This window comes from Emys orbicularis, chromosome 22 (genome assembly GCF_028017835.1).
Source record: "Emys orbicularis isolate rEmyOrb1 chromosome 22, rEmyOrb1.hap1, whole genome shotgun sequence".
Lineage (NCBI taxonomy): Eukaryota > Metazoa > Chordata > Testudines > Emydidae > Emys > Emys orbicularis.
The window spans coordinates 20,924,250-20,949,933 of record NC_088704.1 but is presented as its reverse complement, the minus strand read 5'-3'; the positions used below and the strand labels follow the sequence as shown (position 1 = coordinate 20,949,933).

The following is a 25,684-nucleotide window of genomic DNA, read 5'->3' as shown; positions in this document are numbered from 1 at the left end:
CAGAACTCATGGGTTCTATGCCCCTGACCCACTAAATAGCAGTGGGGAAATCATATTCCCATTCTGTGCCTCTGCTTTCCCATCTCTACAATGGAGCTGATCACATTCACTGGCTGCTCATGAGCTTTACGGCTTAACTGATGGTTGTAAATTGCTTTGAGATCCTCACTGGTTGGCTAGCACAGTAATAGGTGGCTTAGATAGAGTCATCCTTGGCTATAAGGTTATTATTAATTATTAATTACCATCAATTAACATGAATTGGTTCTGTCCTGTGGGAAGGGCTCTGGGATTGGACAGCATCTCTCTGTCTACTTCAGGTATTTCTAACTCAAGTTTGCATTAAACTTTCAGGGGGAACCATAGGAAAAGGTGGAACCTGGATCTGGGTAACTTTGCATCCCATTCGTAGGCATCCCTCCCTCATAAAGCAAGCTAAAGACAGGATTAATGCATCCACCAATAACTGCCTCCCTCTTGCTCCTCATCCTCAAAATCACAGGTCGGGATCCATGTTGTGAGTTCTCAAATTGGCCTGGAAGCCCCTTTGTCAGGTGATAGTGCTCAGGATGGTGAAGACTAGAACCACTGGACCAGCTCCTGCCTTTAGAGTTAGGCCATTGCTTAGCAATTTGTTAGCTACTAGGGATACTAGTCCATAGTGGAAGATCTTCATAAGGTTTTGAGCATTCTCTAGGTGGAATCCGTCAGATAATAAATACTCTTCGGATTAGCCCAAGACTAGCCCATCCATTCTGAGATGCAGGACTGCTGGGACATGCATCATTGTCAGTCACACAGAAATGGCTACGCCCCCCCTCTTCAGTTATGCTACCTACATCTTCTTCACTGATAGCAGATCAAAGCAAGAACAGTTTTAAGGAAAACATTCTCGGCAGCTGGAATAATTTATTGCCAAATACCCCAAAGGGAGGCGTTTTATTCCATTAGAAAAGGGTCAATAGGCTGAAGGTACACATCACTGTGCACTTGGAGATGCAGTTCAAGTTCTAAGTTAGGTTAAACAGTCTGATGTGCTGAGACACGCAGACTGGAATATAAGGGGATGTGCTACATGCCAAGAACAAGGCACAGTGGCAGAGCTGCGTGTGTGTGTGCATCCGGGGAAATGAAATAGCAGGGGGTGCTGCAGCCCAGGCATGAGATGCAATGGCAGGGCTTGCAGATGTGTTATCAGTGCACTGCTTGGAGTTTGCAAAAGTTCAATATTGCAATGAATTTTCTCAGAGAATTCTGAATTTCAATGAAAATAAGGAAAATATTGAACATTTATGCAATATTTATTCCCCATTTCTCGACCAGCTATACAGCTGGCCTGAATTTTTGGAGTTTCTAAGAAAAAATGTCATCAACATTTTGAATTTCAATTTTTTAAAAATGGGAAACAATGTCAATGACATTTTGTATCATCCCCCCACCCCCCCATCTTTCTCGCAATCAGTCCCTTGCATTATGAGCCCTAAATTCACTCACATTATCTAATGCAAGGCAAAGAAAGCTTTAGCTTTCCAAAGGAACCCCAACTCCTGCAAACATTCACCTACATGCTTAACTTTAAGCACAAGAGTGGTAAGTATTTTCCAGATCGGGGCTAACATGAAACATTATCAGGAACTGTCCCAAATGGCTCTGGCACCAATTAAAACTGTTGATGGAAAAGTTTAATTCCAAGAAGAGAGTATGTCAGGCTGGCTGTGACAGGCTTCCAGAGTACATTATCTATTGCAATACATCTTTCTTATCAAAAAATAGATTGGCTTTCTTGCTAGTTTATAATTAGTCGTGAAATTAAATTATAGTGCGTCAAAGGCACAACGTCTAGGATTAAACACTATGATAATTACAAGTCTGTTATTTAGATTTTAATTAGGTTCTTTTTCTTTTAACTTGATTGTAAGAAAGAAGGTAGACTGATGGCTGGCGGGGGAGTGAAGGACTCTAGGAGAAAGTGGATGTGTGGGGAATGTGAGGTTCATGCCCAAGGCCAGGGGATGGTGGCGGCTCTGACAGGTTGGTTGCATGGCTAGGGCAGAATCTGGGGATAGGTGGTAGATAGAAGAGTGGAGGTGGGAGACCAAAGGAGAGGGCTCAGGCATTGCTGTTCAGCAGAAAAGGAACTAAAGGATGAGGACAATGAAGCAAATTGCTGTCCTCACTGTACCACTGCAGAGAACAGCAATGCAATGCCCTTACAAGAGGAAGACAAGGGCCAGCAACAGCAGCACCTGCAGTAAAAGTAACTTTTCCAGGGCAAGGCAAGGCGCACAGGGCCCATCCTCTGGCTGCCATCACTGCGTCACACATAGGTGCTGCAGAGGAAATCACAGCCAGGGTTCCTTCCGGGTCGCCCAAAGGGCACACAAGGCAGCAGCCATTCCACTATCTGGGAGAGGGTGAAGTACGTTCTCCCTACCCTATAACCAGCCACTGTCACTGCCCCAGGAATAGGGGGGAGCAAGACCCCACTCTTGTCTGACCCCTTTCTGGGGAGGCTAGCACCTGCAATTCCCTGCAGAGGGCTGTGTTCCCCTTGCACCTCTGAGCAGGGCCCAGAATGGGGGCACAAGGCAGCAACCTGTGAGTCTGAGAGGGAGCAAGGCTGGTAGCATTCAAGTGACTGCAGCCACCCCGTGACTGTGACTGTGACTATAAAGGGCAGGGTTTGTGTCTAAACTACGGTAACTGAAGATACTAAGGGATGGAGTTTGGCCATGACTGTTCTCACTGAGGAGTCATTAATTCTCAGCAGTGAGGGAGTGTTTTAGCTCAGGATAGAGACACTGGGGGAATAGGGGTACCCTGGGATATCCTCCCTAGGGGGAGTCAGCATACTGATTCCAGGGGATGTTCTCTTTGTCTCCAGGATAAAGCTACTGGAGGCCAAACTCGTCCTGGTCCGGCCGAAGTAAGTGGAGTTCCCCCAGGATGGATTTGGCTCTGGCGTAGTAAGTTTGGCAGAGAGATTCTTGCTTGAGAGCGAGATGCCCCCGGGAAGGTGCCTATCTTGCTACACTGGTTTTAGCCCCGGGCCGACCAGAGGTGCGTTATTTACTAGAAGCAGCGCTGCCACTGCAGGAAAACCCCTGCCTTCTGACAGACATCCATTCTGACCGCTTCATCCGAGCAAACACAGAGCCAGGGCCCGCAGGCCTGAGCCAATGGGGAAATGTGGCATGTGGGAGAAGTGGTGAAAAAACAATATTGGGGGAAGCTTTGCTGGGAAGGCCCCTCCACCCCTAGCCCCTCTCCAGGGCATGAAGGCTGACGGTCCAGCTTTTGACGCATTCTCCTTTACCTGTCCCCTAATGTCAGCCAAGGAGGTTCTTCTCCTCTCCTTCACACTAATCATTTCTGACATACATTTGGCAACCGTATCGGTGAGAATCTGCCTGTAGTGTTCTAGGTCAGCTTCACCTGAGAGAGACAGAGAGGTGGGCATGGTGCCTTTGAATTGGGGGTCTGACCGCTGTGAAATGCACCTCTATGATCCTGCAATAGAACTAACTCCAGGCACCTCTTCTACCCGCACCCACAGCGTCTTCAGCATGCCCTGGAATGGCCTCCAGCAGCCGACAGATAAGGATGATCAAGCTAAGGGCTCACTGGCACAACAAGCCCAACAACGGCAGTGCACAGCTGTTGGTAGCGGGGTCCACTTTCCCACACGGTGTTTGTTCTCAGTGTGGACTGGACACACCATTTACAGGAGCAAGCGTGGCAGGTAACTGTTTCAGAGCTAGGCCACAGTTCCCTGATGGGGTCCAGGGTCCCCGCTGCGCTGCACATAAATCCATGGCACAGCCACAGGACTTATTTCTGGAATTAAGGATCATGAATAAATTCATCAGAGAACAAAATTCCTGCAGCTCAGTTCCTGGTTCCTGCAAGTGCTGAGTGGAGATTCCTGCACTCAGGGCTCTACGGGGGAAAAAGGGGTTACATTTGCAGATGTCAGAGGCTGCCAATGCTGTCTCTTCCAAGGACCTAGAGTGGGACTGTCCTCACAGCCAAGGCCAGCACACCCCCAAATGCAGTCGCTGAAAGCTCATCACCTAAATCTGTATTTAGGCAACTGAATAAGAGTGGCCTGTTTTGCAGCTGGGCAACCACAGCTTTTACTGCCTTCAAAAGGTGCTGTGGGTACTCAGCACTAGTGAAAATCAAGCCACCTGCTTAGATGCTTGGATATGAGTTTTGGTGCCTAATTTTAGGCTGACAAGCTTGAGAGTTACAGCCTATTTGCTTGGCTGGTTCCTCCCTGTATCAGCTTTGCTGGTATCCACTACCCGTGCAAGGAGGAAAGTTTACTCCTTCATAGATGGCCCCTTTTTCTGCCAGATTGAGCAGTAGAGCCTTAATCTTGCATTCGTGGCATCAGTGCGTTGCTATTTTTGTCATCCCAACTTCAAATTTATAACTTTGCTGCAGGATCCAAGGCAGGTTGATAGGGAGGGTCCCTCTGTTTAAACATGATTGTGTTCCATATTCTGAACACAGAGCAAGGCATTTCTGAAAAACCAAGTGTCTGGCTGTCTGCTTTAAGTGATATGTTTGAAAGTTTCCCCCAGTATGAAAGGCCCTCTTTAAATTCTTCCAAACAGAGCAATTTGCTTTGATGAAGTAGAGAGTTGGCACTTAAGAAACAATAATTTCAGGCTCTCGGCAAGCTGCACTCTTTGCTTATCTTGAAAAGTCCAATCCTGTGCTTTCATGTCCAAGGCTCAAGTCTGCTGATGATGATGCAGCCAAACTCGGAAATTTGGGGGAGTTCGAAACAAATAATTTCAAATGGCTCCACTCCACGCTCATGCCAGGGCAATATCATTTTGAAAACTGTGCTTTTGCTGCAGCAGCTCCATGCCTTCTCTGCTGGCAAAGTTTTTTATTCCCCATCCATTCAGTGGCAAGAATGTATGTTTCCTCCCTCGTCATCCAGGGTCAGGGATGGGAGAAGCAGTCCCTAAAACCTGCACCCATTTTTAAAGCTAAACTCAAACTGATGCATGCTTGAAGAGTCTTAAATGTCCTAATCTACTTTGTTCACTTTCAGGCTCTGGCTTAAACCAGAACCAGAGTTGCCAAACATTATTTGTGCTGTACCCCCTGCTGCAGTGGGAACAAGAAGTGCCGGAAAAACTCCTAGGAAAACCTGGTCAAACTAAGTTCTCAGCCCAGTTTCCAGGCTCAGGAGGTGTAGAAGGTTTGGGTCAGCAGCCAACCATTTATAATGCTGCTTCCAAAAAGAAATGACCCTTTTAAAGTCTATGCCGTAGCTCCCCTGGGTCGGGCTGAGGAAGCCTAGATACCCAGAGAAGCTCTTTCCCCTGAGCTTGCTGCATCTGTAGTGGGAGCATCATTTAGCGATCGATAGCCAGGAGGCCTGGGAATTACAAGTTCTGGATTCTAGTCCTGGCTCTGAGCACCCCTAGTCATGTCAACTCCTTGTGTCACATTTTCCCCATCAGTAAAAACAGGGATTGTAATGAGTCCCTGCCTCAGAGGGGTGCTGTGATGCTCAGCTAATGTCCTTCAGATCCCTGAACGCTCCGAGATCTTTGGATGAGAGATGCTGTGTAAGCGCAAGGCTATTATTGCTGTTGTTGTTATTCTCTATATGCTAAATGCCCACCTATGCCCTTGACTGTGTGCCACGGGTAAGTGGGTGGCACAGTGGACAGCAAATACAGCCCCAGGCCTCTCTCAGCCTGTCTGACAGAATCCCGAGCGAGGTGGCTTGTGTCCTGTCATTCTGAAATCTACCTCCTCATGACAGATCGGGGTCCATAGTTTGTGTATCAGTTTCACAATCTGACCCTCATACACATCCTTTAGATACATGAGTGGTTATCTTATGGGTCGGAAAAGATAATGAGCAGTAAAGAAAAGTTTGTGTTTGTTTTTTCCAAAGAAGATAATGATGCAATTTGTATTTCCTAGTATAATAATATCACCAGGGTTTCTGAACTTGGCATTGAGCGATATCTTGCAAACAGAAACCTTAAAAAACAATTTCATTCAAAACAATGAAGACGGTTGGAGTAAATTACCTTCTGTCCTGACTCGCAACATTAGCTTCCTATTTTGCATTTGCATTCACATGCTCATAACAACTGCACCTTTAGCTGCTAATTTAGAAAATAGGTGCTTTCCATGTAATGAATTAGCAAGTGAACATGCAATCAGGCAACTCTTTGGCAAAAGAACAACAATCTAACTGCTTAATCAGCGGGATTCATATGGGGCTTCGTGTATTTATTTAGTTAGTTAGTTAGCCCGGACTGCCTTTGAATTTTCCCTTTGAAAAGGAGCATTGTTCTTGCCTTAGTGGAGAGAGGATTTCTTCTTCCTCTTCAAAGGCGGATCCCATTACAAATGTTCTTTCCCTCCTTTTGATATGATCCCTGCAATATTCTAGTGGAAACTTACAGGCCTCTTGAGACTGTAACGGATCTCCGAGGATAGTCCACCCTTTGAGGAGGCCAGCTGTGGGGCTAGCGGGGAGGAGGCGGGGATACACTGAGATTCTGCTGCCTTGGCTGCCTGTGTTCTGGGTTGTCACTACAGTCTACTCTGCCCTGCCCTCTGGAGCTGCTCAGCTCTGGCCAACCATCTGCCACAGAAGAAGTCAATCTCTGATGCTCTTTCCTTCCAATCGACCGGCTACTTGTTGCTGCTTCAGAAGTGCTATGAAAGTCCCTGGCACAGTTGCCATTTGGATGACAACTAGAAATAAACGGAGATTAACTGGTTAAATAGACAAGGATTCTCCAAACTGTAAATAACATTGACCTGAAAGCAGCATTTGTAGACAGGACCCAGCAGAGCTGGCCAAACCCTCTGTGAGTTCAATCCCGTATGGGGTATTGGTCCCCAAGGCGGTATCAGACTTGTCAGACATAGAGAGAGTATAATGAGCTACAGTATAGCACAAGGACCCAACCTTTGCAACGTGCAGAATGGGCTGAGTTCACTTTGAGTTACAGCTGACAGCTCTGTCCATTTCTTATCCACAAGTCATCTTCGATCTCTAGTGTGAACTGCCAACCACAAGCGTTTTATTCCAGTGCCCAGAGGAAGGATGATCTTGTGGTTGAGGCACTGGACTGGGACTCAGAGATCTGGATTCAGTTCTCTGCCCTGCAGCAGATTCCCCATGTGACCTTGGGCCAGTCATTCAGCCTCTCTGGGCCTCAGTTTCCCCTCAGTAAAAGGGGGATAACAGTGCTTTCCTTGGCCTGTCTTCTCCATTACCACTGCATGGTCTTCAGGGCAGGAGTATCTCTTGCTGTGTGTTTGTATCACATTGGGTCAGTGGGTCCCTGGTCTCGTATTACAATAATGCCAACCGAGTAATTCATAGTAATAAACAATCAAATCTTCCCTCTAAGAGGACAAGGTGCTCAGCTTCCAGGAGAGCCGGTGCCCGACATTGCTCTTCAGTGGCCCAGCAATGTGGTGTGGAGGGCAAATGTAGCACATCGCAGGTAACTCTCCTTGGCTGAAAGGAGAAAATGCTGAGACGTGAGGCCTCGAGGAAATGAGGATAGCGCCTATTGAGTCCCTGACTTTGCACTAGCTAATTTCTTTATCCCAGCTACTTGTGCTTCTGTGACTCAGGGAGCAGGAGGTCAAAACTGTCTGAAGCTGCCCTTACTGGGCAAGAAAGAGATCCTTTCAGAAAAGCTGGTATTTTGGGAAAATGCCTGTTTTCTAATTCACTGGGTGCCATGTTTTCAGGTCTGTAAAATCCAGCTCTGTTTTGGGAAGTGACATTGTTTTGGAAATTATCCACTTCTGCGTCACTGGGGGCAGCTTCCAATTGCTGCATGCCTAGAGAACGGCTAGTCTCTGTTGGTCTGTCTCAGCTATTTCTCACACAGAATCAAAGGCTTAGCAGGGGCTGTGCAAGAGAGCGGCTGCAAATGACCCTGCCAGAGAGTTATCCAACACGAGCCAGTTCACTGAGACATCTTTGAATAACCTGCTGCTGGAAACTATTGAAAGCCACTGAAAACCCGTAAGTAGGACGATGAGGCAAAATCGACGTCAGATCTCAGCCAGGTGCGTTGTTTAGCATTCTACAGACCTACCAGACATGCTGAGCCAAACGCTGCCCTGGTGCAAGAGAGCACAGCTTCTCGAAGTGAGCGGAAATGCTCAAATACCATGGTGTTTAGCACCATAGAAGAGTAAATAAATGGAGATGCGGTCAGCCCACAATGTGTCATTTATATCTCCACCCACAGAACACGGGCTTAACTTCCTGCTTCTACACACATCTATCATGGAGTGTGGTTGGTTTTGGTTTTGATTTTTTACAGCATAGGATTAATGAGAGCAAATGACACAGGAGCGAGCATGAGAGAGTGCTCTGAGATTCACCAACAGCAAAGAAACTCACAAGAGAGTTGCACTCAGAAGAGGGAATAAACCAAATATACGCTTAACATTTATGATGAACAGCAAGAGGGAAATGGGGGGAAAGAGTATTTCATATTGGGTTTGGGGTGAAATGTTCTTAGGATCTAGAAGGTCAAACACATACACACCCTCCATGTGCCTCTTGAAGTCCCTGACTATACCTAGAGGGACTCAACAAACAGAAATTAATGAAGAAATCACTTCCTACCACCTTTGTATTAATCATGTGACCAATAGCAGGCCTAGGACTAGAGAAGAAGGCTCTTTTCCTTGAGAGAGATGCCTCTCAGACTAATATCCTTCCTTCACAAAGGGCTATGGGCTCCCAGCAAGATGAAGGTGGAACCCCAGGAGAGCTACTAACATCCTATGTGTCAGGGAAGGGGTTAATCCCAGCAGCTGACAAATTAAGATACTCACTGTGTGCCCACCAGACTCGAAATCCCTGATTTTGGTAATCTGTCAAAGCAATTAACTAGGATCATGGCCACAGAATGGCTTAAACAAATTGCAACACACAAATTGTCACCAGGTTGCAGGCCATTTGCAAATCCATTTCACTGAAGCCTCAAAAGCGTCACTGGAGTATAGGGTAGGCAATGGCACAGAAATGCTCATTTGCATCCTTTTCATAGGCTACTTATTTCCCATGAAAAAAGGGGGCCCCTCATTCCCATGGCGGTGGAGACACTTTGCAGGCCGCATTTAAAATGCAGAGATCTGCTGATTTTTAATGCAGAATTATACAAATGGAACTGTTCTTCCATTTCACGATTGCGTTAAGTAATGTATTGATATTGCACATAGAATCAAGGTTATGTCCTTGTTTTTGATGATTTATTAACTCAGAGCAGTTTACAGCTCCAAAGACCAAGCAAAACTAAGATAAAAAATATTCCCACAAAAGCCAGAAGTACAACCACTTCTGTAACGAGAGCTGTAAAATGATGTTAGCTTCTGTTCCAGCAAAATGTGGCTTCCTCACAGCAGCCTGACTTTAATAAGGCAGATACTGTCTGTATACTAAAGAGAAAGAAGAAGCATCTTTGCCAGGACAGTTTTATTTCTTGCAATGAAGTGCAGAAAATGACTTCTTATGAGAGAAATTTACAAGAATTCATTATCTTACTGTGAAAAAAAAAAAGCCATGTCTCAAAGGATGACTTTCACACTGGAAGGATGGAGAGGCGAATGTCGCTGCAGATAGCAGTTTACATGGCCTGTATTTGTCTGTGCTCCCTTTGTTGGTACTGAGTTATCTATGTTTGTGCTGCAGCTTTTCTCTTTCCTCAGCTCAACTTCTCTTTGTTCCAAACCCTGAAGTGTATTCGCTGTCCTGTGTTTATGAACCTACAATACACGGCAATTCAGCACTGTGATTTCACTGAAAGAGTGAATGGCAAAGGTAGCTGGGCTGGGAAGGAAGAAGACAGGAAGATCCTGTTCAAATACAAAGCGCAAACCCAGGAAGTAAGACTGTGGAAAACACAATAAAGGTACACTAAAGAGCCCCAGAAATTAGCAACAGAACAGATTAAACTGGTCACATCCCTCAGCCAGTAAAGGGTCTCTCCCTGTAGTATATTTCTCAGTGACGGGCCCAATCTAGTTTTCCATATTTCCAGTGATGGAGAATGAATTTACTTTGATATACAGTTTAGGAAAATTGTTCCTCAAAGGAAGGTCACCCTTCAATAGTGAAAGCTATCCACGAATAGCTTAAGAGAAACACATGCATTCATGTGGCCGGACCACACAGACTTCAGACACATTTGTGTGGGGGCTAATAAGAGGGAGGAATCTGAATATTTTACTCTTCTCTGCTCTTGTCACATTTTGGATTCATTTGATTCCTCTCAAGGTTAATAGAAGCTTCAGTCCGCATCGAGGAAAGATGGCCCCGAAGAATATGAATCAGGTCAGCCACTTGGGGGCATTTTAAAGAAAGCCCCACATCATGGGATACACAAAAGATATTGACCAGGGCAGCTGCTCAGACTAGCCATTCATTTCCCTTGGCTTTCTGGCACCCGGTCATGGCTCAGTACATTGCAGCCCCAGCCCCTCATCCTTAGCTAACTGCCAACGGTCTGGAAGTAGCAGCCTGAACATTGACAGGATACAGAGAGCTAAACTCTCTCTGCGAGGCAGTCGCTTCTGCAAGCTCTCTGGTTGTTTTTGAAATACAGGCCCAGAGCCTGAGCGGGTGTAAATCCTTGTAGCTCCACTGACTTTGATTGGGCTACACCAATTGACCCCAGTTCAGGATCTGGCTTGCAGTATTTAACAAAGTGCAGCATTCAGCATTGGCAGTGGGGTTGAGATCCAAAGGCACAGAGATGACTTACGCACCCGGCTCCCACTGACTGTCAGGGGTGGTTTGGTACCTAGCTCTGTCTCTGTGTCTCTGTTAGGGTTGAAAACTTTCTTATCACACAAAACCGAACTTCCTAGCCCCACCCCTTCCCCAAGGCCACGTCCCCTGCTCACTACATTCCCCCTCCCTCGGTGGCTCACTCTCCCCCACCCTCACTCACTTTCACTGGGCTGGAGTGCGGGAGGGGGTGAGGGCTCTAACTGGGGGTGTGGGCTCCAGGGTGGGGCCAGAAATGAGGGGTTCAGAGTGTGGGAGGGGGCTCTGGGCTGGCGCAGGGCTTGGGGTGTGGGAGGGGGTGAAGGCTCTGGGCTGGGGCTGGGGCTGAGGGGTTTGAGGTGCAGGAGGGAGCTCCAGGCTGGGGGGTGAGGCAGAGGAGTTCAGGATGTGGGAGGGGGCTCTGGGGTGGGACAGGGGGTTGGGGTGCAGGGGAGGTGAGGGCTCCATCTGCAGGTGCAGGCTCTGGGATGAGGCCAGGAATGAGGGTTTTGGGGTGCAGGAGAGGGCTCAGGGCTGGGGCAGGGGATTGGGGCGCGGGGTTGGGGCCCAGGCTTACCTCCGGTGGCTCCCAGTAAGCGGCGCAGCGCAGGGGCTAAGGCAGGCTTCCTGCTTGTCCTGTCTCTATGCTGCGCCCGGAAGCGGCCAGCCGGTCCGGCTCCTAGGCGGAGGAATGGCAGGCGGCTGTGCACGCTACTCTCGCCTGCAGGCACCGCCCCCGCAACTCCCATTGGCCGCGGTTCCTGGCTAATGGGAGTGTGAAGCTGGTGCTTGGGGTGGGGGCAGCATGCGGAGCCCTGTGCCCACCCAGAAGCTGCTGCTGGCTGCTTCCGGGGCGCAGCACGGAGCCAGGACAGGTAGGGATTAGCCTGCCTTAGCCCCGCAGCACCGCCGACCGGACTTTTAACGGTGCTGCAGTGCTGACCGGAGCCACCAGGGTCCCTTTTCGACTGGGTGTTCTGGTTGAAAACTGGACACCCTGGTCACCCTAATCGCTGTCAATCATCCTCCCCAAGATGCTAATTCCACAACCCTTACTCACGTGAGTAATGCTGTACTCCCAAAAGAGTACCTCTCAAATCAACGTGACAAAGCCTGGCAGAAAAGGGCTGGTAGGGTTTATAGTCCCTTGTGTTATCTGGAGTCAGATATTGTTTCATAACATGTTTATAGTTATTAGAAAACGTGGCTCTATAAACACTTAAAGCTGAGATCAGCTATGAAGTCCCCAAAGCTGACAAATTGAAGTATCCAGGTAAATTAAATGGGCCACATCAATACATGTTTACATTACAGAACTCAGCTTCAGGATTACCTCCTGATAAAAGCATTATTTAACAAAATAACTTTAAAGATGTTAAAGCTGCTTAATTTCTCCCTCTCCCCAGGAGCTATTAAACGGGCAACATTTGGATAGGCTGGGATTTAATATGGAGGGAAATTAGCGGATAGTGAAACAGCTGCACTCTGGATGCTTTGCTTGAATATTCAAAGACCAAAAAGATTGTATCCATCTCCTGAAGTCTTTACAGATGATGCAGAACCAGGTCAGCCTAAGGTAGGAAGAGGAGGAGTCATTTAACACCAAGCTCTCTCCAGAAGAGAACTGGTGAAACGGAGGGTGTGGGGATATTGTGCATCAGACAGCTCACATGGGGCTCAAACCACCAAGGTGCTGGGCACCCTCTCCTCTCGTTGAAGGAGATGGGAAGCTGCGAGCTCTCAGCACCACACAGGATGGGCCAGCACCTTTCAAGCTCGAGAATGCAGTCTCAGACCAAAGTGCTTTGCTCAGCCAAAGTGTGTACAAACGAGTCCTGTGGTTCGGGTCCAGGAGAATTTTCACACCTCAGGAGTCTCAAGCAGGGGGTCCAAAATCTCAACATTCAGAAGAGCCAAAACTGCCCAGCATCCAAAACCATCCAAACTACCCCATGATATTCATTAATCACCTGCACTCCGCTCCAGCTAGGTCTGCTTGGCAGTCTCATATGCCAGAGCAAACCTCTAAAGGGGCTTCAGGTTTTTTTAAAAAAAAACAGAAACCAAGTGAATTTCACAAGGCTTTGGGGTTTGTGGCACGCTCTTCACACGGCGCTCATGTCCAATACCTGGTTTTGGGTGAACCCCAGAAAGTTCAGGCCAGGTTCAAACTAGCCAAACTGCCTTGGTGCATCTAGACTAGGAAAACTAGTAACTGTTTGCCATGTGCACTGCAGCACCTCGTTGCTACCAACAGTGTAAGAACTAGTCTAGAGAGGGCTAAGGGATTTTTACCATCAATTTATACAGGGTTACACTTTAGACAGCTCTTGGTGCGATTGTACTGCTGTTGGAAAACACGTGCTGATTTCCTACCACAGACAAGACCCTGTAGCCTGCGAAGCGGGCTGAAAATCTCAGGGTAAGAGGCAAGATGACAAGCAGGGCCGGTTGTAGATGGAACCACCATGAGAATAGTTTTTTTCTCGGAGTAGCCTAGCACTCCCCGATCCCAGTTTTGGCAGAAACAAGATGTGAGAGAGCCACAGCCAGAGATTGCACAACATAACCAAAGGTTCGGCCAGAGTTTTTTTTCTAAAAAAGGTTTTGGGTGTTGAAGACAATGAGTCTTGGAACATATGGGAGCGGAAGGGGTTGGGATGACAGCTGGGAACAAAGTCCTGTTCCCTAAACTTGTCCACTCTTCCCGGTGCCTAATGCAGAAGCTAGCAGAATATCAACAGCATAAACCAGGCATAAAGAAAACCCTTATGTTCCCAGAGGCACTTGGGTATTCAGACCAGAGTTCGCTGAATAAACAAGAACACTCCTAGCTCTATCAAACAGGGTAAACAGCAAAAATAACCATTCCCATTAGGTTCATTTAGTCAAATCTTTTAATGTAAATGGATGCACTAGCTCAGTGAACCGCCTTATGTGGTCACAGCTGGAGCCCACCAACATCCCCACCCACACAGGTTCCCTCTGGGGTGTGGTGTTCCACCAGCAGCCCTCCTTTGAGCTCAGAGAACAGCATTCACTGTCTCCTTACATGGACTCACTCGGGACGGGAGGGAAGAGGCTCTTTGCAGCGTGTTCCCCCAGTGCTATCACCACGCGAGAGGAGCTACACTATGTCCCGAAGGCACTGCTTCTGTGAGAGCATAGGAGTGTTTGCAAGATCAGGTCAGAACCTGTGCAGGAAATCAGGGTCTGGGTCTCCTGAACATCCAACAACCAGTCCTATGCTTAATGTTGCATGTTGCCATTTTCCCCTTTTAAGTTCTTTCAGGCTTGGCCTTTTCAAAGGAGCCAAAGAGAGGTAGGCACCCGCCTGCCACTGAATGTCAGTGGGATGTAGCCATCCAATTCCTACAGGCGTCGTTGAAAACCCCAGCCTAAAAAGCTACACGTAATTCCTCTGCTTCAGGCGTATTATGCTGTCCCAAACATCTTGAGGATAGGCATATGGAGAGAGGATGGTGCAGATGTGAGAAGTGGAGAGCAGAGGGAGAGCAGTGCAGTGATATAGCATTTCTGCAACAATCTGGAGCTCCCCTGACTGCAAATAAATAATTTTCAAATGTGAATAGACATCAGAGTGAAAGGTCATAATTAGGGTTGGTCGAATTTTATTCTTTTATCATTTACATGGGTAACTCCTTGATGTTTATTTTTAAGCATTTTTTCCCCAATTTTTATCTAATTAAATTTTCACAGTTGCAGGTAATTATGGCAGGGGTCAGACAATAATTATTTAATGACAGTAGATGTTGGGAGTCAAAAAGTTAAAGCTTTATAACCATTAAAACACAAATGATCCAACATCCCATGTCAAAATATACATAGTAAATATGTTCAGATCAAACTCCAATAAGTTCTCAAGTAGCATTTTTCTTATCTATACATTTTGATTATTATTGGTGGCAATATATTTTCATTGGTTTGTGTGTGTACGGTGAAATCAACATTTACTGACATTTACTGGTAAAAATCTAATCTTTCCAAGCCTAGTCATAATTAATACCCAGTGGTCTCTTGCATCTGCTGATGTACTGAGCACAGACCCAATCATATAAGATGTGATGATAACTCACAACACAGTACGCCAAGTCTATCCCTCGGTGCAACTCCTTTAACATCAGTGGAGTTGCACCAGGGATGAATTTGGCCAGTCAAGATCCTTTCCAATTCAGCACTTACATCTAAACCATTATTAACTCTATCAGTCCTGTTGGTATCTAGGAAGCAGGCAGGCGGAGCCCGCCCACTGCTAAAGGACCTCCCCCCAGCCTAAGGGGAGGATCAACAGGTCCGTGATACCAAATAATTGCAGGGGACAACTAATGAGATAACAGGAACGGGAGTGAGGTCTCGAAAGCAATCCAACACGCCTTAAGGCTTCTGGCACACACTGATGGAAATCAAGGGTAACACCACTGAAGTCAGATGAGTTACCCCAAGGTAAAATCACCATGGGAGGAGATTTAGATCCTGTGTCTGTGCCTTACACTGAACTGAGAAGAGAATTCCAAAACCAAGCGATGGTCCAGCTAAGGTTGGCTAAGGGTATGGACCTTGTTTAGCAGACATCTGAAGCTCTGCATTGCCAGTCCTCGGAGCCCAGACAAGGCCATGGGGAAGGTGAAGTTCATCTCTGTACCAGAGGAATATTTTTGACCTCTCAGTGGTATGAGAAACATTTTTTCCTGCTTTCCCCTTCAATGTGCTACAAATCTAGGCAGACCGTGTGTGGGGAACACTAGAGAATTATGAGTTTAGCTCACAAAGGCTAGCTGCTTAATCTCTATTAATGCCATGGGCCAAATTTTTCAAAGCTGGAGGCTTAAAATTAGGTTCCTAAATTCATATTTTCAGAGTTACTGAGCACTCGCATTGATGTCAATGAGATTTGTGGGTGCTCAGCACTTCTGAAAAATCAGACACATATCAGACCTATATCTAGGTGCTTAAATTGATCTTTAGGTGCTAACTTCAGGCACCCAGATTTGAAAATGTTGGCCATGGCCTTGTTATGCACAAATTCATCTACAGGACACGGGGAAATAAGTACAGACTGGCACATACAGGGCTCAATTCTCTGCTGAGGTCTGCACCCAACGTCACTGCAGCACATTGTGCAGTCTTCATGGCTACTGACCTGCATTGACATGCATGGGAGTGAGTGGAGAGTGATTCATAGGGCACCAAGCAATAGCTGTGCACGGGTGCTGGGCTCATGTAGCACCAGATAATTCAAATTAAGATCCTTTAGGGAAAAAAATTACCTGAGATTTGCTGTAACTAACATGAAGAAAATGTCAGACACAAATCTCCAGGTGCTTTCACTGCTCTCATGGGTTTATTTCAGGCTATGGGGTGAAAGGGAAGGGTGGTGAAACAAGGGAAGAGCCACATGAAATCTACACCTGCATTCTAAGGGACGACATCTCACCACAGACACCTCCTTATAAAATCCAAGCTGGGTTATTCACAGGTTGCTCTGACCTGTTGCTGATCTAAGCAGTCTATGCCCTACCATAGACACTCTAGGTCCCCCCAGGAAGATTCTTTGGGTTATAATTTCATCCTTCGGAAATCACAGGGCAGTGCTGGGAAAGCTGTAGGACTCATGGCATCAGCTTCTCTCTTTTCTGTGTGACAGGCTTCACTTCTATTGAAAGGGGCAGAAAAAGGCAATTAAAGATGCTACCAGCAGGGCCTGAAAAATAGAAGTTCTGAGGAAAGGCTACAGGAGCTGGGTTTTCTTCTTGGAAATGCTGTGAACAATTAAAAAGAAAAACGGGCCTCGGGTGGAACCCCGGATCTGACACCCAGACCTTCACAGTAGTGGAAAGTTCAGATTCTGTTCTGCAAAGGTTCTTTCCCTGTGCTCAGCCCTGTAGTATCTGAGCGCCTTCCAGCCGTACATTGCGCAGTATGACTAACATCTATCATGTGTCACTTGTTCTCCACGGGGGGAAATGTATGCAGGGCAATGTCGGGACCTTGTGGCTCAGGTCCTGTCTCTATAATGGACCCAAAACATTCAAAGACACCCAATGTTGGGGGAAGTGTGGATCCACTTGCACACCTGGCTCCAGAACTGATCAGCACAGCAAGGGCCTGTGTCTGAGTAAAGCTGCTTTATCACACCGGTGAGACTGTCCAGAATTAAAGCACGCCACCAAAAATTAAGGGAAGTTGTGCAAAAGTGTTCCATGCGGAGGGTAAAGGATGGTGTCACTAGGATGGGGATAGAGGCAAAGAGAATATGAAGAGTATATAGGAAGGAAATGGCTGGTGTCTGGAGAAGGAAAACGGATTGGAGGACAAGAGCGGTGGCTGGTGAAATAGCAAGGTGGGGATAAAATCGATTGAAAAAGGTGCCAGTAAGTTCGCCTGGAACACCTCTTTCTGTTCTTAAAGTCCCTAGGATCTTGTGGTAGGAGCTCAATCCCTTCAATCCTCCAACAAGGCAGCAGGGAATACGGTGGCACGCCCCAGACCGCCCATGGCCCAGCACTCAGTATCACCATGTACTCTAGTCCCAAATGAGGGATGAATGGATGTGAAATGCTGCCCATTCTGGTCTGGCAGCATCAGGTACCCCCATTGTACTGGTGCCAACAACTGTTCCTGGAGCAGGGCGGTGGAGAATCAGACCCCCCATGTGAAGTGATCAGGAAAATACCTCATTTTTGAATGATTAGCTGGCAAATACAAGAGGAAATAAAATGCATCAATGGGCACACGGGAGGGCCAGAATTTCACAGCCACAGGCCCCAGAAAGAGGCTGAAGAGATTCAAGAGAGAAACAAATCGTGAGTTCTCAGGGCTACGGCTCTACTTTTCAGCTCATCAGAGCAGCACCCTCTAGTGCAGATTGTGCCTAGCATATCTCTCCTTCCCTGGTGAACGTCCATTCTCTTAAAGACAGGGGCCATTTAAGGAAATCACTGATAGCTCCTCTCCTCTGACTCTGTTCTCTGTTGCAGTCTGCAACAATTTTGCACGCTGTCAGTGTTTCTGAAAATGCAGGCTTCCAAAGGAGTTTTCCAAACACTGCATGTATTTAATGTGCTCGGGAGGGACAGTAGGGCATTTCATCCAACTGTCTGAAATAACACTCAGTGTTTGTCGAGTCTTGACAAAGGGGTTTTGTATGAGTTGGCTGTTTAAACTAAAAACTGCACCTGTCTCTTTGATTTATTTAACTCTTCCCCCTACGATTCTGAACCAGTAACGGCTACCAGGGAGAATCAAGGAGGGAGCTGCAGTTCAAACAGAACATTCTTGGAAATCTGTCTTAGTAATAATTCCAAATCCACTAGAAAGCTTCTAGAAAAGTTGTACTCCTTAACTCCGATTTTCAGGTTACAAAGCTCCAAAAACAAACCAAAGGGAAATGCAGTTTTCTGGTTCTCCCTCCACTGGAAGCCATTGTATTTATTAGCAAGCACCAGGCCTTCACTGGGTGCAAATATAAATATCTAATTAGTAGCATTATATCTGGCTCTTGGCATGACAGACACGCATGTATTCAAAATATAAATATGTTGGAAAGACAAAGCAGGGATCCACAACACAGAGAAAACAGATACAATTCAGTATACAGCAGAGTAACTGCAAAAGCAATAATTAAATTTCAAAAATGAACATGACCTGCACGTTTATAACGAGCTATCACATTATGTTATTGGGTAGGCTAAGGATATACTGTCTATTCACTTTATACTCCCTAATTAGCAGGCATCTAATTGAATCCATTTGGAATCCCAAGACATGCAGCATATATGAATGTCCTTACAGGAGCTCCCATAGGACAGTGACTAGATTTTACTCCTTCTTGCTGCAGCACTGAATGGAAAGAGCCTTTGTCAGAAGGCCTAGCATGCACCCAGAGAACAAAAACACAAGAGCTACTTTGATAGCTAGGCATTGGGGGTTTTCATCATTTTATACAATTGTTGGCTTTTAAAGAGTACATGGAAAATAAAAGTTACTTAAGAACTATCCCAATAAATTGTGCAACTAAGAAAAGGCAGAGAAATTAAAATAAATAGGAAGGTCTGGGGATTGTTGAGCTTTTTTTTTAAAAAAAAATTAAATAAGCCCAGGAAATAGATTTGTAAAGAGCTGAAAGCGTCATGTCTGTGGGATTAGAAATGACACACAGGACATGAATCACCTCAGTGTTACCCCAGTTCAATTGCAGTGTAACCCTATTGAAACCAGGGGAGTTATACTGGCACAAAACCCAGCTAACGTCCTGGTGACTCAGAACCATTGTCTGTGTCGGTTTAATGGACTGTTTGAAGTGTGTTTAGTGACCTCCGCTCATTTCTCAATGGGTAGGCCCACACCACACAAGCCACAACCACCGCTGCCCCCTTTTCAGGCAGACTAAGCAGAGAAAGATTGCATTAGCCTGGAAAACTTCTCTTATCCTGAGAGTGGGACCGTCCAACCCAGAGCTATTGTCAGTGCATGTAGGGGAAGCTTGCACGCTCTGTGCTTATCTCCTGTTCATACCCAGAGGGCTTAGAGAACCTCACCTAAGCATTAAAACACACAAAAGTTGTGTTTTTAAAGGAAAACGACCAAGACCTATGTATTAAACCAATAAACCAAAGTGTTTAGAGATTATCTCTACTGCTATGAGGAATAAATAAAAACAGGATACTTTAGCTTCAGGCCCAGGCAAGTTCTGAATGATATTGATTTGACTGCCCAGACTAAATACATATTCCTTTCAAAATTACAGGTCTGATAATTCCCCAGATGATCAAACAGCATCTTGATGAGCTTTTACCTCAGAGTCCCATTGCCCATCATGGCTCACAAAATATGATGACGTTGCTCTTTCCCAGGGGATCTGGGGCGCAGGACGATGAATGACAATAAAGCAGGGCTGAGCTCAGAAGGCAGCATGGTCCACTGGCGAGGGCACGCCTGAGCACTCAAAGGACCTGGGTTTTAGGCTGGTTACTACTGCATGACCTTCAACAGATTGCTTCCTCTTCGTTTCCCTTATTAGGGGATAAGGCAGATTCTAACAGCTGCCCTCTAATTCAACCAGAAGTTATGGGGCTTGATGCCCCTCCGGCCTACTTTCTTTCCCCTGACTCTGGTGTTGACTCCCTCCATTCCTGACTCTTTTGCTTCTCTATCCCACTTAATCGCCAACCCTGGCTCACTCCCAGTACCCACATCCCCTGCTTCTGCTCCGGGCATCTCTGGAGGGACTCCCATGACCACGCACAGTCCTCCTGCACTACTAATGCATTTGCTTCTCTCTTTTAGATCAGCTGTAGCCACTGTCAAACAGCACTTCCCCCTCTCCCCCACCTTTCATCTGTCTGTGAGGGGATGTCTACCTGGGAGCTGGAGGCATAATTTAGAACATAAGAACGGCCATCCTGGGTCAGACCAAAGGTCCATCTCACCCAGTATCCTGACTTCAGACAGTGGCCAATGCCAGGTGCCCCAGAGGGAATGAACAGAACAGGTAATCATCAAGTGATCCATCCCATCGCCCATTCCCAGCTTCTGGCAAACAGAGGCTAGGGACACCATCCCTGCCCATCCTGGCTAATAGCCATTGATGGACATATCCTCCATTAATTTATCTAGTTCTTTTTTGAACCCTGTTATAGTCTGGGCCTTCACAACATCCTCTGGCAAAGAGATCCACAGGTTGACTGTGCGTTGTGTGAAAAAAATACTTCCTTTTGTTTGTTTTAAACCTGCCGCCTATTAATTTCATTTGGTGACGTCTAGTTTATGTGTTATGAGGAGTAAATAACACTTCCTTATTTACTTTCTCCACATCAGTCATGATTTTATAGACCTCTATCATATCCCCCCTTAGTCGTCTCTTTTCCAAGCTGAAAAGTTCCAGTCTTATTAATCTCTCCTCATACGGAAGCCGTTCCATACCCCTAATAATTTTTGTTGCCCTTTTCTGAACCTTTTCCAATTCCACTATATCTTTTTTGAGATGGGGAGACCACATCTGCATGCAATATTCAAGATGTGGGCATACCATGGATTTATATAGAGGCGATATGATATTTTCTGTCTTATTATCTTAATGATTCCCAACCTTTCCAGCTCGAATAGACACATGCGTGCTACCTTTCAATGAGCTAGTGCGCTAAACATATCAGTGAAGCCACGGTAGCGCAGGCAGCAGAATAGGCTGCCTGCTGCCAAGTACAATCCCATCAAAGACCTCTAAGTGCATACTCTGGCAGCTAGCCTATCCCACCAGCTGTGGCCACGCTGCCATTTTTAGCATGCTAGCGCCATCAAAGCTAGAACACATGCATGTACTCCACATTACATCCCCAGCTCCGGTGTAGACGCACCCTCAGGTTATCAACTCTTTGGCGCAGGGACCTTGTCTTCCTCTGTGTTTGTTCAGCACCAAGCCCATTGTGGGCAGTATAAATAATAATAGTTACAGTGTGATACAAGCCATACTATTGTTTCAGGGGGTTATTTTATTACATACCCTTTGTAACAAATGCTATCAAATTTGCTGTCATTGCTCCAAAGCTAAGCAATGCAATATTCATTTTTTCATCAAGAAGTTGAAAAGTAAAGTTGCCCGATTTAGTTTATTGGCATCCTTGATGCAGACACTGATCGATGTGGCTGTATGAGGAACCAGTGTTTTCCCTGTAGCCACAAATGAAAAATGAGCTTTTTTCTGACAGGATTCTCTGCCTTGCTCTTGAATTTTCAGACTTTTTCACATGTTTATTGCCTGTCTAATCAATTTACGAACCCACCAGATTTTCTGCAGAATGATCAAGCTTTTTTTATGTGACAAAATAAACAAATCAACGTTTTAAAAGCTGGGTAGAACTCCAGTTAGCCCTTGGAAAGGTGACAGTTTGGGGTTTGCTTTTCATAAAAGAACAGGCTAGTGAAAGGAAGACTTTTGTAACTTCTGTGGACAACACTTATAATCTATGCTCTAGGACACAATCCTGCACTGTCTCCTGTAGTGGGACTGGATGTTCTAAAAGGGCTGTTCTATCTCGAACACTGGTATCTCTGGGACCACTGGAATCTTCAGAGCTCCTGACCATTTCAAAGTAAGAAGCATTATTGTATGGAACCTTAATAAATAAAAATATGATTATCGTACTAGCAACAATTGTGTAGCACTTTCAACCTATGAGGTACTTTACAAGCATTAAATAATTAACCCTCACAATCCCATGCAAAGTAGGTGACAGAAGTATTCTTCCCCTTTTACAGATGGGGAAAATGGGGTACAGAAGCTCTGTCCCAAGACCCTAAGGAATCAATGTCAGAGCCAGGATTAGAACTCAAAAATTCCTCATTCCAAGGCATGAACTCACACCACTAAAATATGCATGTTACTGTATTAAATATAATTGTTTCAGGGGCTCCCAGACCCCCATGGATCCAGTGCCTCTTTCACTCATCTAGCCCTGGTGATGGACAATGGCCCATGGCCCTCATTCAGTAACTTACTTGATCATGTTCCTAATTTTAAGCATGTGAACAGAACCACTGACTCCAATGGGACTGCTCACATGCTTCAAATTAGGCATGTGCTTAAGTTAGTTGCTGAATTGAAGCCAAAGGTTATTTCTACACAGCAAATGCTCTGGACAGGCTAGCCTGCCTGAGCTAGCTTGAATCCAGCGAAAGCGGGTAACAATACTGGTGAAGACAGCACAGCACAGGTGGTACAAGCCTGGCACAGACACTGGGCACATATGTCTTTGCTGCTGTTATTACCCGCGCTATCTGGATTCAAGCTAGCTCCAGTAGGCTAACACACATGCAGCTCTTGCTGTGTAGACATACCCTAAGTCCATTGTGTAGTCACTTTTTCACAATGGCCTTACACAATCATGTACACGCACGCGTTACTGAGGCTTAGATGGACACTGACAATAATTGGTCCTGATTCTGATCTGGTACAGGGTGCGAGTCCACTGAAGTCAATGGAGTTACTCCAGATTTACACCGCTGTAACTGAGCTCAGACTCTGACCCTCTGATTTTAAAGTAGCAGGTACTTTTGCAAGCTAGTGCACAGTGCATCAAGAATTCTGAACATCACCACAAGGAAATGAATGATGGACAAAAGGGTGGTGGCAAAAAAAGACCCAATGACAGTTGAAGAAGCAAGAGAGAATGGAACCGCTACACACATTTACAGAACGCAAAAGGAACAAGAAAAGCAAGAACATTTAAAATATCAGCGTAAGAGACTAGAAGAAATGAAGGCATGATATCTGGTGCAGAAGGAAAGGAGCGGCGCCACGGAGAGCCAGCCAGCAACCTGCAGTGCTGTTGTCATTCGGTAATGTCAGTCCCACAAGCTCTGTTGCAAACGGTAGCTTCTTTGATCATTGCTTCCCTGCAGCTGCTCATTACATGTCAGATGATTCTGTTCAATGCTGATGTGATCAGTGAGAACACAAGTCTCCGCACTGCCTCGGTGTCCTCTCTACTCAGAAGGCAACAGTCAAGGAGGGGGCGAAGGGGTGGGGGGAAGTTTGCCATGTTCTTCTTAATGAATCTTCCACCTCACTGCACATCTGCTGTGATACCTGGTAATTTAGCCACTCGTGAAAACCTACATCAGCAAGGAAAGAGTCGAGTTGAATTGTTACTACATTATTTGTCATTGTAGCTGCCACAGCTGGTGATGTCCAGGTCTGAGTGAGACGCTATTCAATCCAGCAAATACTTAGCACTGAGAGTAGTGCTTACAAGTGTGCTCAGTTACTCTCAGAAGTAAGCACTACATTCAGTTGTGTTTGCAGGGTTGGGCCTTAAAATACATGGGGCCTCGGTTTTCCTCTTACCTTCACCAGTGTAAATCAGGAGTAATTCCACTGAATTCAATGGAATTACACGGATTTAAAACCAGTTCAAGTGAGAGAGGACCCAGCCCCTGCAATTTTGTCTACAGGAAGTCAAAGAAGTTTCCCTTTTAGATGAAACCAAACAGAAACTGTGCATGAAAATGATGTAATTGGAGACTTTAGCAAACCTTCCAGAACAGGTCTCTTGCCTTCAAAAATCCATGGCCTCTCAAGTCCAGTTGTTGCATCTTCATCCAAGTCATTTTTTTCTTATTAATTTCCTGGGCACTTCTCTCAAAAGGACAAATCAATCATGCACCAGAGAAATTAGGCAGGCTTTCTGAGCTGGAACAAGCAAGGTTCAGTTTAGGTGCTGAAAAAGAGTGAGAGAGATTCAGACGTAGCCACTCCACTGGCTTCAAGCATGTCTGCCCTGGTGCAACAAGGCTATGGATACAAAGATATGTCTACAAAACCAAGGGTAGAATATAATAATTACTATTATTATCTGTATTGCAGTAGTACCTAAGCATAGATCAAGGCCGTATTGTGCTGGGTGCTGTACAAACATAGGGCAAAGACAGTCTCTTCTGTACTGAGTTTGTATCTAGCAGAAGAAATGTGGTTCATTTACTCTGAGTAGAACAAGAGGCAGCAGGAACAGGGATACCATACACAGTGCAATAGCTGAACTGTTTGCTAATTGTTTATTATTTATACAGTGCTATGGGTAAGCATCGGGCTTAACCACTTTGCCAGCATCCAGGCTTTCAAAATAAAATTACACAGCTATAACGACCGATGTTGAGAACCCTGGAAACTCTCACGTCAGCCCATTCTGCTGTGCCAGGGAGGTCCTTGTCTGTTCCAGTTTCTGCTCTAGTGTTGCTCTCATCCCTAAAAGCACAAGTTTCAATAAAAAAAAACACACATCTTTGAAGACTGCTGAAACTGCTGACTGCTGATTGTGGCTTGCTTCTGGAAGACTTTTATAGCTCAGTTCTATGTAATAGAAAATGAAAACAAGCTAAAAAGATGGAGAAAAACAAAACGCCTAAGACACCAAGAGCAATCCCCAGGGGAATGGCTCTGACCTCTTCATACAGAGGTCCACAACATTCCTTTAGTGTAAAGCAAGTTCTTTTTCTTCTTCTTTTTTTCCTTTTTGTGGAGAATAGAAATTCTCTTTGCCACGGCCATCTTAGTACACACAGAGAAGAAGATCACAGCTACATCTTGGCAGCATGCAGACTTTTGACTAAGGCAATAATGGTTACAGTAACAGCAGGGGTGAACTTCTGCAGGATAAAGGTGAACGTGAATCATCAGAGGCATTATTTTTTGTAAGGAGCATGTTTGTGGGCACAGATGCTGTCAAGTCTAATTGCTAGTCAGATATTAGATTGAGCTGCAATTTGTTTAAAAAAAGAAAAAGACTTTTGCAAGACATATAAAACCTTTCAAATAATTCTCTGCAAAGGAAAGTCCAGGGTCTCAACCCAGCAGACTGGTGATGATGATGAGGGGTTTCTCCTTCCTCGTTGCTTTATTTCAAGCTTTACAGTTTATTCAATCTTGTTATTGCTTAATCTCCTCAAGGCACAGATGCAGCCTGACCTCAGCTTCTTGTAGGCATTTCTGTAGGAAAGGATAGACTTGCAGGTCACCATTCCTTGCCTTCCATTGCTTCACATTGCTGTGCCGGAAACGCCTTTACATCTTCTCCCCCCACCAATGGGGATACATTGCACACACTGCACCACGGGGACACATCGCACACACTGCACCACAGGGACACACTGCACCACGGGGACACACTGCACACATCACACCACAGGGACACACTGCACCACGGGGACACATTGCACACATTGCACCACAGGGACACACTGCACCATGGGGACACATTGCACCACAGGGACACACTGCACACATCACACCACAGGGACACACTGCACCACGGGGACACATCGCACACATTGCACCACAGGGACACACTGCACCACGGGGACACATTGCACCATGGG

At 45.9% G+C, this 25,684-nt stretch overlaps 1 protein-coding gene across 1 annotated transcript in view; it reads right to left on the bottom strand.

The window, feature by feature from the left end:
• Positions 1-3,460, bottom strand: part of AJAP1 (adherens junctions associated protein 1) — a 63,807-nt gene extending 60,347 nt beyond the window's left edge. Inside the window, exon 1 of the mRNA XM_065421153.1 lies at positions 3,317-3,460. Within this exon, the coding sequence (XP_065277225.1) occupies positions 3,317-3,460 (144 nt within the window). The remainder of the gene's footprint in view (positions 1-3,316) is intronic.
• Positions 3,461-25,684: the final 22,224 nt, after the last annotated feature.